Source organism: Sinocyclocheilus grahami, unplaced genomic scaffold (genome assembly GCF_001515645.1).
Source record: "Sinocyclocheilus grahami isolate Dianchi unplaced genomic scaffold, SAMN03320097.WGS_v1.1 scaffold573.1, whole genome shotgun sequence".
Taxonomy (NCBI): domain Eukaryota; kingdom Metazoa; phylum Chordata; class Actinopteri; order Cypriniformes; family Cyprinidae; genus Sinocyclocheilus; species Sinocyclocheilus grahami.
The window spans coordinates 196,678-210,466 of NW_015505752.1; the positions used below are offsets into that span (position 1 = coordinate 196,678).

Sequence of the window (13,789 nt, forward strand, 5' to 3'; positions counted from 1 at the left end):
CTGGTCCTTGAACATTTCAGTTGTATTGCTGTAAATGGAGGGACAGAAAGCTCTCAGATTTCATCAAAAATATCTTAGTATCTTAATTGAAGATGAACGAAGGTCTTACGGGTTTGGTACGACATGAAGGTAATTAATAACAAAATTTTCATTTTTGGATTTTTGGGCCCTTTAAATAATATTAACAGATAAAACTTTTAATAATGTATTAGTAAATGTTCAAATGAACATCAACTTAATCAAATTGCTCAAAAGCTTAATAAATGCTTTAGATCCTTATTGTGAAGTTTTACCAATTTTGAGTTTTTTATCTGACATTTATATTTAATTTTATTTAGCTTTATTTCAATTGACGAAAATGATTTTTAATCATTTTAGTTTTAGTTAACAGTAACAACACTGTTCCAGACATGTATGACTTACTTTCTTCTTCAGAACAAATTCTTTTATTCAATGCCCACTGTTCACAATCCAATGAATACTAATAGATCAAATCTCATCCTGTAATTTATTTAATTATTATTATTTTTTTAATATACTATTTCACTCAGAAATGCGTTATATTACAGAAGTAAAATGTGTTTGAAGCATTTCTTTAAGTGAATGAAGTGATTCAGACTGACATTGATTATCTCTGTGTATTTGTTTTATGGTACTTAATTGTTGGTTTCTCCTTTTTTGACATCAACAGATGAGACTGACAGTGCAGGGGCTGATGGGGAAAAACGTGGATCCACTGAGAAGTATATATGTTTATGTTTTTTATATTTCTTTCTGCTCTCTTAAGCTTTAATATTGTAGTCATACAGCTGTCGTATTTGTCTTTACTATGTGTGTAACTCAATCTCTGTCTCAGCTCTAGACCTCCACGAGCCATTCCACATCACCAACAATCTGTTAACTTGGAAGCTGGGAAGTCTGAGGGTATCATTTTTTTCTAAATGAATTGTTTGGCAGATGAAAGTCAAGAAAGAAACACTGTAAAGAAATTGTGATGAACGATGTCATCCATACATTTCTCAATAAATTGATTTTAGGGGGTTGAGTTTAATGCCATATTTTCTGACCCTTGCAGAGCTGTATCAGTTTTACACAGAAACATATATACACAAGGAGATCAGGAGGACAGTATGTCGCAACATCAGTAAAACCAGCATGGACTTCCAGATGGACCCACACAATACATCCAGCCCAGAGAAAGGAGAAAAACATCCCAGATCCAGTAGTGTTCCAAATCTCAAGCAGAGCAATTTATGGCGGGACCAGTCGGCAGTACGAGACAGTGGGGTCCTGCAGACCCTAAGTCCAGAGGAGTGCAACCTGCAGAGGCCTGGCATGAAGCTCGTATGGGTGCCAATAAGTGAGCAGGATGATGACGAGGGTGAGGATGATGAGATTGAATACAGTGACATGGAGGATCAGAACAAAAGCAAAGAGGGAGAGAACGAAGAGAAGTCAAATAAGGAGCTGAATTCTTTGAGTGAGTCAATAGCTGAAGATGAGAACAAGAAGGAGGAACTGCAAGTTAAAAAAGGCAAGTTTCAGGAGACTCGTAATCTAATAGAGCAACAGCTGAGGAGGAAATCGGACCCTGGACCTCCAACGTTGATCGCCTCTGTTGTCCCATTTCCTCAGACTCCTCTAAACGTCCCCAAAGACCAGTCTTTGGAGGAGCCAGAGGAGTCCATCTACGATGTTAGCCTGGAGGTGGTCACTCCACCCAGACATCAGAAGGGATCAGACACTGTAAGCAAGGACGCACCTCCGGTCATTCCTCCCAGGATGCCTTTAGATAACAGGAGTCCACCTCGCATTATTCTGCCTCAGCCTCTAGCACGCCCTGCCTCCCCTCTGCTTCCCCCTAAAAAGTGCAGCCCCCCTGCCAGTCCCCGACCACAAAGAACTCCACCACCACCACCAGCCAAGACCTATGAGAACGGAGGACGTCTCAGCAATTATTCTCTCAAGTCTATAGGTAACATAAAGGCATTTAAAGTAGGCATGGAATCAAAATGTACCCTATTTATTATTGTTAGTTCAGGTCTATTAAAGGGATAGTTCACCCAAAAATGAAAATTCTGTCATTAATTACTCACCCTCATGTCGTTCTAAACCCGTAAAACCTTCGTTCATCTTCGGAACACAAATTAAGATATTTTTGATGGTATCTGAGAGCTCTCTGACCCTGCATAGGCAGAAAGGGTCCTTACACGATCAAGGTCGAGAAATGTAGCAAGGACATCGGTAAAATAATCCATGTGACATCAGGGGTTCCACCGTAATTTTACGTAGCTACGAGAATACTTTTTGAGTGCAAAAGAAAAAAAAAAACGACTTTATTCAACAATTGTAAAATTACGGTTGAACCCCTGATGTCACATGGATTATTTTACAGATGTTCTTGCTCCATTTCTCGACCTTGATTGTGTAAGGACCCTTTCTGTCTATGGGAGGGTCAGAGAGCTCTCAGATTCCATCAAAAATATTTTAATTTATGTTCCGAAGATGAACGAAGGTCTTACGGGTTTTGTACGACATGAAGGTAATTAATAACAAAATTTTCATTTTTGGGTGAACTATCCCTTTAAATAATATTAACAGATAAAACTTTTAATAATGTATTAGTAAATGTTCAAATGAACATCAACTTAATCAAATTGCTCAAAAGCTTAATAAATGCTTTAGATCCTTATTGTGAAGTTTTACCAATTTTGAGTTTTTTATCTGACATTTATATTTAATTTTATTTAGCTTTATTTCAATTGACGAAAATGATTTTTAATCATTTTAGTTTTAGTTAACAGTAACAACACTGTTCCAGACATGTATGACTTACTTTCTTCTTCAGAACAAATTCTTTTATTCAATGCCCACTGTTCACAATCCAATGAATACTAATAGATCAAATCTCATCCTGTAATTTATTTAATTATTATTATTTTTTTAATATACTATTTCACTCAGAAATGCGTTATATTACAGAAGTAAAATGTGTTTGAAGCATTTCTTTAAGTGAATGAAGTGATTCAGACTGACATTGATTATCTCTGTGTATTTGTTTTATGGTACTTAATTGTTGGTTTCTCCTTTTTTGACATCAACAGATGAGACTGACAGTGCAGGGGCTGATGGGGAAAAACGTGGATCCACTGAGAAGTATATATGTTTATGTTTTTTATATTTCTTTCTGCTCTCTTAAGCTTTAATATTGTAGTCATACAGCTGTCGTATTTGTCTTTACTATGTGTGTAACTCAATCTCTGTCTCAGCTCTAGACCTCCACGAGCCATTCCACATCACCAACAATCTGTTAACTTGGAAGCTGGGAAGTCTGAGGGTATCATTTTTTTCTAAATGAATTGTTTGGCAGATGAAAGTCAAGAAAGAAACACTGTAAAGAAATTGTGATGAACGATGTCATCCATACATTTCTCAATAAATTGATTTTAGGGGGTTGAGTTTAATGCCATATTTTCTGACCCTTGCAGAGCTGTATCAGTTTTACACAGAAACATATATACACAAGGAGATCAGGAGGACAGTATGTCGCAACATCAGTAAAACCAGCATGGACTTCCAGATGGACCCACACAATACATCCAGCCCAGAGAAAGGAGAAAAACATCCCAGATCCAGTAGTGTTCCAAATCTCAAGCAGAGCAATTTATGGCGGGATCAGCCAGCAGTACGAGACAGTGGTGTCTTGCAGACCCTAAGTTCAGAGGAGTGCAAGTACCAAGAGGTGAGCAGAAATCCTCAATGAACAAGGCACAGAACATGGAGAGCATGTACTTCTTAGCATATGCTGAGATTTGAGGTTCAAAGACAGAATATGTGTTTGGGAAATGGAAAAAGTGATTTGAGAGGAAAAGAGAAGAAAGAGAGGATGGAAATCTTTAGGAGAAGACAGAATGGAAAGGGGTGGATGGGAAAGGAAGTATGAAGAGTGTTCATTTCACAAGTACAAAACATGTACAAAAGATTGTGGTCAGTAAGACTGGTCTAATGCTCACCAAGGCTGCAGTTATTTGATCAAAAGTCTAGTAAAAACAGTAAAACTGTCAAATATTGTTACAATTTAAAAAAAAGATTTTGATTTAATATATTTTAAAATATAATTTATTCCTGTGATGGCAAAGCTGAATTTTCAGCAGCCATTGTGTCACATGATCCTCCACAAATCATTCTAATATGCTGATGTGGAGCTCAAGAAACATTTCTTATTATTGGAGAAATGTTGAACACAATTATACTGCATTTATTTGAAATATAATTTTTGTAACGTTATGAATGTCTTCAAAAGTGTTGATCGCTTTTGATCAGTTTAATGCATTCCTAATTAATGTATCCTTGTTGAAAAAAAATCTTTTGAACAGTAGTGTATTAGAAAATTAAGGCAGTATGGATAAAGAACATTAAGGTTTTTTTGTTTTCTTGACAATTAAAATAATGCAACAAAATTCCATTCTTATTGCTGTAATGTAATGTGTTTTTATGCAAAATGTTGTTTTAATAAAGTATTTATACATTTTTTTTAAATACTGTACTACATAAAAAATGTCTGGATGCATTACAGTAATGAGAATTTTGAGGGAGAATTTTCTCAATTGTTATAAAAATAGTTTCAAAATGCAAAAAAAAACAACGTTTTATTTTCTATATTTAATTTGTTTTCTTGTATTACAAATTAGTCTAATACATTACAGAAGTGGAATAACACAATACAATGTAGCACAATACAGACGATAATAAAAGTGAACGTGAAAAAAGGAGCTATTACTACAAATATAAAGATTTTACAGAAATCGAAGAGTAAGTTGTATTTAAACAATATTTATGTTTTTCCCTTCTCTGTGTGCAGAGCATGTTCGAGGTGATTACATCAGAAATGTCCTATTTGCGCTCTCTGCGTGTGATAACAGATCATTTTATGGAGTCAAGTGACTTGAATGACACTCTTATTAACATGGACAAAAAGACACTCTTCTCAAACATTCTGCGCATCCAAGAGGTCAGCGAGAGGTGAGTGCCTGTGTGTGTGTGTAAAATGCAGACATTTACAGTTTAGATTTGCTGAGATGGCACTGCCTGAACCCCACAAATGAGTTTTGTTTGTATACATGAACCCCATAGACTACATTTGCAACATTGTTATTTTACTGCTACAAATGCTTTGCCAGGTGTAACCCATCAGAGTTTACTGAGACAGCAGCGTTTGATATTTTTTTTTACAATAATTAGAGTAGAAAACGATTAAACATGAAATCTCAGGAGGATAAATACATCATCGTCAACTAATAGTCTAATGCTTCGACAATGCAGTGTAGCCTGTAAAACAAGTCACAGCAGTCACAAATATTAATTTACAAATACCATTGTCTGTTGATGTTCACAGGTTTCTAAAGGACCTAGAGGAGCGTGTAGATGAGAGCGTTATCATTTCTGACATCTGTGACATCCTCCACTATCACGCCCAACATCATTTCCCTGCGTATATCGACTATGTTCGAAACCAGATTTATCAGGAAAAGACCTACAGTAATCTCATGTGAGAAACTCATACATCTACACACACAAGCACTCAAAAACTGTTTCGTCTAATATTTTTTATCATCCATTTAAATGTATTTTGTATTCTCTCACTTGTTCCTTTGCCTAATATCTGTCACAGGCAAACTAACACTCAGTTTGCGACCATAATCACCCGACTCCAGGAGTCGCCCATTTGTCAACGACTGCCCTTCATGTCCTTCATGTTGCTGCCCTTCCAGCGAATCACACGCAATAAAATGCTCATCGAGGTGGGTGAATAACTCACAAAAAACACTTTCTATTAGTCTAAGAATCCTGAAAAAAATGTATCACACTTTCCACAAAAATACTAAGAAACATTGATGAAAGAAGAATATTTCTTGAGCAACAAATCAGCATGTTACAATGATTTCTGAAGGATCATGTGATAGCTTTGCCATCACAGGAATAAATTACATTTGAAAATATATTAAAATAGAAAACAATCATTTTAACTTGCGTTAATATTTCACAATTGGACTGTTTTACTGTATTTTTAAATACAGTAAATGCAGCCTTGGTGAGCATAAAAGTAACCTCTTTCAAAAACATATTACAAACATCTTAATGACCCCAATATTGTAAACTGTAGAATGTATGTAAATGTTGGAAGTTGGAGTTTTCTTTTGTTTTGTTTTTGTTTCCACAATTCTACTTTTGCAAGGCATCGCATTATTATCTAGCGTGATCCAGGTAATATGAAGATAATTCAGATTTGTAAAATTCTTTTTTTTTTTTCTCATCAGAATATCCTAAAGAGAACAGCCGTCGGGACGGATAAGGAACAAACAGCATCTAAAGCTCTGGACTCTGTGTCCAAGGTAAACACCTCAAGGTCACAGTTAATGCACCCTGTTTTTCCTCTCATTATAAAGTCACTCCTCACCCACTGTTCTATGATCAAACTAGACCTCATTGTTCTCAGAATAGCCTATTAGAGAGAAAGATAAAAGGAAAAGAGAGCGAGAGTGGAAAACAAGGGTAAATGCAGGTCGGCTCACTAGAAATATATGTTTCAGATTATATAAGGCTGCCATATTTTTGTTAGAGTCAAGGATAACTATTGTAATAAAGTAGATTTTATAGCATTAGGCAAATAAAGGGCATTTATTTATGTTCATGAAGGAACCAAAATAGGTCACGTTTAATGTTTGTCATGTCATGATGTATTCAGTTTCAGTTGTCTGCACGGAAAGAATGTGTTGGTGTTTATATGTATTGTTTATGGCTGTGTTGGCAGATGTGTTCTTAAAAAACTTCTCACGCATATCCTCACAGATCATTGAAGAATGTAATACTCAGGTTGGAAAAATGAAGCAGATGGAGGAACTGATTCAGATTAATGGTATGCTGGAGTTCGACAAACTAAAGGTGAGCAATTGATTTTTGTTTTAATGATACAGTTGGTTACAGTGGCATTTAAAATTGCTCTGATTGTATTTTTTTTTAAATAGTGAAAAAATGACTAATTATATGAGCTTAAGAAAATGAGTAAAAATATGAATTTTAGAACTGCAAAACTTGATGTAATCCAGCAAGATTTGAGAATGTCACATGATCACTTTCACAAATGTTTACTTTTGATTAGTGACCTTAAAATAGTGTAGAATCTTAATTATTACTTTATAAATTATTACTTTTTTAATGTTTTGAAATCATGAAATGCTTTAATAAAATATTTAAAAAATATGTACTATTATATATTTTTATATACCTTTTAGAATAATTATTTGAATTAATCTATTTATTTGTTGAAATGTTGTCTCATTGAATCATCTATTCAGGCGGTGCCAATTGTCTCTCAAACACGTTATTTGGAGAAACGAGGAGAGCTGCAGGAAGTAAACAGAGGAGGAACATTCTTGACCCTCCGCCCCAAATTCAGTCCCGTCTACCTCTTTCTCTTCAATGACCTGCTTATCATTGCCAGCAAGAAAAGGTAGAAAGCTGAAAAACCTGTTTGTTTTGTGGCTTTACTCTGTTTTATGAGGGTTACAAAACACTGCATTATGTTTACATGCCATTTATTTGGATTCACTTTTTAATTATGGTTTATAAATCGTAACACACCTGTTTGCGATTACTGTTTAGTTAATCCTATTGTTTCTGAAGCAGACTTCACTCATTTATTTCTTCTCTTTCCCTGTGCTGCAGTTCTGAGCGGTATGTAGTCCTCGATCATGCCCATCGCTCCCTGGTCCAGGTGCAGCCTTTTGGGGAGGACACAGCTGTCCCGAACATGGAGCACAGCCTCTGTCTGACCCTGCTGGAGAATCATCAGGGACGCCAGATGGAGAGAGTTTTGAAAGCTCCTACACAGTGCGTGGAGTTATAAATAAACTGCATACTATTTATTTATTTTACTATTCGTTTTTTTTAATATATTTTTGAACATGTTTACCAAGGCTGCAATTATTTGATCAAAAATGAAATAACTTTAAAAGAACTGTTTAATATTTGAATATATTTTAAAATGTAATTTATTCCTGTGGTAGCAAAGCTAAAGCAGCCATTACTTCAGTCATCAGTGTCACATGATCCTTCAGAAATCATTCAATATACTAATATGGTGCTCAAGAAACGTTTCTTATAATGAGTGTTGAAGAAAGGATTCTTTGATAAATACAAATTTTAAACGTGCAGCATTTAATTTGAATAGAAATCTTTCATAACATTAGTGTCTTTACTGTCACTTTTGATCAATTTACTGCATCCTTGCTGAATAAATTAATTAAAAAAAACTTTTGGTGTATGTATTAGGTATGTATAATCATTGCATTAAATAAAATACAAATGTACAAAAAATAATAATTTAATATCAGCAATGTATCAGAATGTATGTACCATAATTTGGGGAAAAAAAATGTTTGTAGTAATATTATTATTTTTCATTTTGTATACATCATACATTTCCACAATTGGAAAACTCCTCTATGTAATCTCCAGGATTAGTTTGACTATAAGGATGTACGCTGCTTTAAAGACTGTATAGGTCACTTTTCTTCAATCTCTCCAATCAGATCTGACCTGCACAGGTGGTTGGCAGCATTCCCGAATCCTGACAACCCCAGCAATGATCAAGAAGAAGTCATATATGAAGATTGGGGTAAGTGTGGGTGCTTATTTCTCTAAGGTTTATACACATATGTGATGTGTCAGTGCTTGCCTTTGATTTTGATCACATTCTTTCTCTCTGCAGATAAATAACTTTCTAATCATGTGTGTCTTTGTGTGACAGATTGCCCTCAGGTGCAGTGTGTGGAGCAGTATGTGGCAAACCAAGCAGACGAATTAAATCTGGAGCCCACGGAGATCGTTAATGTCGTGCGCAAAACCAACGAAGGTGTGTCACACTACACCTTCCATTTATTGGAAGCACATCTGACATGTTGAAATGTGTTCCAAATGTATTTTTGTTCATCCATCTGACCACTTCTTGCCCTCTTTAGGATGGTGTGAGGGAATCCGTCTATCTGATGGACAGAAAGGCTGGTTTCGTGAAGCAAATGTACTGGAAATCACCAATGAGCACGTCCGGCGACGCAACCTCCGAGAGCGATACCGTGTTATCCAGGCTGCCGGCGTTGTCGCCAAGACTCTGAGTATGCCATAGACTAAATAAACTGCATCCTGGCAGATCGAGAATTCCTAAAATGGGATGAGTCTTTTAAACTGTAGACCTTTGATACAGGCTCAATACGGACGGGAAGTGTTTTGAATGTATCTCAAACATCCTTTTCAGGATCAGAAATATAATTCTGTTGGAATGTTAAAAAAAAAGAACATGTGAAAGTCACTGTTGTATGGCTTGTCTTTGTACAACACAAAAGTCTCTTGTTAACTAAATCTCATTTATGTGTGTCCATTTTATTAAAATGTTCAGTTGTTTTGGATCCTAATATGGAATGTACATTATTTCAAAAACGTGTGTGTGTGTACAGGTATGTGTCTGTGCATGCTTGTAATGTTTAGCACTTCTTTCAAGAATCTCAGACTACTGAAATTCCAGTTATGCGAAGCAGAAGGGTTAAATGGCGCAGGTTGGTATGGTGTGTCAGTTGATAACAGATCACGTGATCTGATTGATAGGTAGGTGCTCACATGCTCTGATCAGGATGTGTGGCACAGCCTGCATGACTAGCCTTCAGCTTTTAATGGAAGCACTGAATGTGCACAAATCAACTTGTGTTTACTATAAACAAAATGTGTTTATACTATTGTACATTAAAATGAAATGTTTTATACCGTTGGACTGATAAATCGATATTGTCAACCCAGACAGAAAAAAAGTCCATGTAATTTTTCATCGTTTACTCACTCTCATGCCCTTCCAAACCTGTATAACTTTCTGTCTTCTGTAGAAAACAAAAGGAAATGTAAAGCAAAATGTTTATACTGCTCTTTTCCATTTAGAATGACATGAAGGTAAGTCAATTATGACAGATTTTCGTCTCTGGGTTAAAAAGTGTATCATGATCTGTTCTAGATATTAAACACTGATGTGATTCGTGCTTACAATTTGCTGACTTCTCAGAAAATGGCATATTCAACTGCTCCATTAAAGCCACACCCTTGCTTTGAGAGACTGTGGATGTGTTGGCATGGGAGTTAGTGTAAATGTACATTAAACTCTTTGTTTTTGATGTTAAAACATGATAGGGAGTAATTGAACCCCTTTATAATTAGGACATGTCCTGTGAACTGTTTAACCCTGGAAAACAACAAGAGTTATCTTTATTTAACAATGTAAAGCTTGACATATGAAATAGGCCTAATAGTCGGAAGATAATAGTCTTTTTTATTTTTAATCAAATGGATTGGTTTATTGAACCATTGGACAAAATATAAAAGAAAATCTCAAATAAAGTTTGCACATGTACCGCAACCTCTGAAGCGGGACGTTGTTGGAATTATCCTAAAAAGCCTTTTGCTTACTTTTACTTACCAAAACAGTATGAACCATCAATCAGAAAGCATGTAGAAGATTATGTACAACAGTTTTTTCAGAACAATTTCGATCATTTAAGGGCCTTAGAAATGAATGGTTAAGATTCATATGCCTCTGGCGCCATCTAATGGGCAATGTGCTTTGATTATTATTTTATTTTTTTTTTTGTGCTTTGATTATTGCATTAATTAGGTTAGTTTAATGCGACAAACACTGTTATTTCTGTCTCGTTATAAACCCAGTAAGATGCTCAGTTTATTCCGTACAAAGACCTATGACAAAACATGCAAACTTGAGAGGGCAGGAGTTTATACATATGAGCTAAAACATTTATTATGTACCCATAATAAATAAATTGTGGTTATTATGATCATTAAATTACTTGCACATTTTCTATAATTGTTTATATACATTTTTAAGTTCGATATTAAAAAAGTTATTATAATTACAATACATTATAACAACAAGCTCGTGCTTTTATTTTGGTGGGTCTTCGCTTCCGGTTTGATGTTCGTGTCTGGCTAAGACACGAACATCAAACAGGAAGCGAAGACCCACCAAAATAAAAGCACAAGCTTTTTGTTACGAGAGTTAAGACTCTTAGCTGAGAGCAGTCGCTAGGGGCAGCGTCTAGTCGTGTCGTTCTTGCGGAATTCATCTTGATCACCTGATAAACGCAAAAATGGCTGGCCGGGTGAGTATTTGTTTATGATTCAGGTTGTTTTGTTGTCGCACAGAAATAACTCATAATTTCGGCAATCTGCTCAGCATGTCCAGGGCTCAGCTCCATTCATTCGTGCTGTGTTTGCACACGTCGTTCACGCTCGTGCAGTACCGGAAGACAAGCTCCACATCACGTCTTAGGACTTTTCAGGAAAACATTACTTGTACAAAAAGTCACGAGAATATTTACAATTTTTAATGTGGAAGCGACAACTATATTTTCTTTAAAGGCGTTTGAAGAGTGACTTTGGCAAATGCATGCTAATATAACTGTGGCTGTTGTCATTACAGATAATTGAATCGAGAGTATTATAATAATAGATAAATGCTGTTTTTGACAGGAAGCAAGGTTATTGATTTATGATTATTCAACTACTGAAATGAAAATAAAAATACAATATGAGGCCTTTTTTTCTTTCTTTCTTTCTTTCTTTCTTTCTTTCTTTCTTTCTTTCTTTCTTTCTTTCTTTCTTTCGTCAAGCCTTGCAGTGTTTTTATATAAAATCGTTTTCGTTCTTTAAAATAAAGCTGGAATAAAATATAAATAATTTGAATAAACTTGAACTTAACCTAAACTAAAATTAGAAATATTATCTTAACTAAGTAAAATAAAATAAATTTAAATACTAAAATTTACTAAAACTGAAAATGAAATGAAGTTAAAGTGAAATAGAAATATTTTAAAATAACAAAATTACTAAAAACCAACTGACTAAAACTTCAGCAAAGTTAAAATGAAAACTAAAAAAAAAAAGATATATATATATATATATAATAAATAATGCTAAAATAAAACTGGACTTCTGAGGCAACAAGAAAATGCTTACATTTATTTTTTGAAAACAATTAGATAAAGTTACTGTTTGTTATAAGTAACAGTATTTTCTATATGTATTAATATAATTTTGGATATAACATTATATAACTTTCACTATAATGGGGAAAAATTAATTAAATAATAAAAAAAAAACGTTAGATTAGAACACAAATTAGAATGTTTTCAAATCTAGATTTGATTTCCACAAAATTTACTGGTTTAAATAATAGTAATAATAATACAAATGAAAACTAAAAAAAAAAAGATATATATATATATAATAAATAATGCTAAAATAAAACTGGACTTCTGAGGCAACAAGAAAATGCTTACATTTATTTTTTGAAAACAATTAGATAAAGTTACTGTTTGTTATAAGTAACAGTATTTTCTATATGTATTAATATAATTTTGGATATAACATTATATAACTTTCACTATAATGGGGAAAAATTAATTAAATAATAAAAAAAAAACGTTAGATTAGAACACAAATTAGAATGTTTTCAAATCTAGATTTGATTTCCACAAAATTTACTGGTTTAAATAATAGTAATAATAATAAGCAGCTTTTCAGTGTGGTCTCAAACCTTTGGACCCCACTGTATGTGTTGCTTGTGGTCAGGTGTCTGTTTCTGTTGTATCACAGGATAAGTGAGTCCAAACACACAGTTACTAAGCAATATACAGTAGCCAGCATTATGATTACAGGCTGTATATTTGAGGAGATCACGTGAGATTCAGAAGGTCTGGAATTCATCTCATGTTATTGGTAATACCATACTAGGGTTTAATGAAGCCCTCCAGTAATCCTATAAGATCACACAGCATTACTGCATGTTCTCAGTATTTTTAAGAGCGAGCTTCAGCTGGTTAAACATAGAGATTTGTAAGTGTTTGAATGAGTGAATATCAGGTTACAGAAAAGGTAATGGGGGAGTGACTCCTTACTCAATGAGTGTTTGTCGTGATGAAAATGATGATTTGAACAGACCGCTGGTGAGTGTCGACAGACATATAGGTAGAATTTTTTTCAGTGAAAAGGATAATAGACGGTGTTTTTTTGACTAATCAAATGGTCTGTAACAGTTTACAAATAGTGTTTGGTTATCAGTTAGTTATCATGAAATTATCTCCATATGGCCCAATTTTTTATTTATTCATTTTAAAATTGTATTAGTACTACTAGTAATGATACCGATACAACTATTTAGCTTTAGGCTTTAGTATCACAACACGTATGTAGTTACAATGTCTGGAGTTTATTGAAAATTATTTCTGCATTCTTTTAATCTAAAATCTATATATCGTTAACTTCAGCCAATGTATTAGCAAATATAGTCCAGTCTTAAAATGCAATGCAACGTATAACCCCTGATCTAAACAAAGGTGGCTTCTAGAAAACCTTAATTAAAAAAGATGATTGAGCATGTACAAGCTTTTGATTGGAAGTGAATATCAAGGCTGAAATGTCAGCTTCTGTGATTTGCTATCACTTCATCACTGCTTTTTTCTTCTTTCCTGTACAGCTAATGCAAGCAGCGAGATGCCCAACAGATGAACTGTCTCTCACAAACTGTGTGGTTGCAAGTGAGAAAGACTTCAAATCTGGGCAGTGAGTATTTGATGTGTAATGAATCAGAAAAGAGGACTGTCATTATGTTTAAATCAGAATTATATATATATATATATATATATATATATATATACAGTGCACAGCACAGTGCACA

At 34.4% G+C, this 13,789-nt stretch overlaps 1 protein-coding gene and 1 pseudogene across 2 annotated transcripts in view; both read left to right on the plus strand.

Annotated features, from left to right (window-relative positions):
- The window catches only part of LOC107556583 (rho guanine nucleotide exchange factor 15-like), a 21,806-nt gene extending 12,465 nt beyond the window's left edge, over nt 1–9,341 (plus strand). The window contains exons 4-17 of one of the 2 annotated variants that reach the window (XM_016239714.1): nt 692–743; nt 857–924; nt 1,076–1,311; nt 3,725–3,742; nt 4,862–5,022; nt 5,396–5,548; nt 5,672–5,801; nt 6,318–6,392; nt 6,850–6,942; nt 7,356–7,510; nt 7,726–7,890; nt 8,592–8,677; nt 8,810–8,914; nt 9,021–9,341. In XM_016239714.1, coding sequence (XP_016095200.1) covers nt 692–743; nt 857–924; nt 1,076–1,311; nt 3,725–3,742; nt 4,862–5,022; nt 5,396–5,548; nt 5,672–5,801; nt 6,318–6,392; nt 6,850–6,942; nt 7,356–7,510; nt 7,726–7,890; nt 8,592–8,677; nt 8,810–8,914; nt 9,021–9,184 — 1,661 coding nt within the window. In that variant the 3' untranslated portion in view covers nt 9,185–9,341. The other variant, XM_016239716.1, reaches the window with a different exon arrangement.
- A 1,781-nt stretch (nt 9,342–11,122) lies between these two features.
- LOC107556560 (vesicle-fusing ATPase-like) overlaps nt 11,123–13,789 on the plus strand; it is a 27,629-nt pseudogene continuing 24,962 nt past the window's right edge.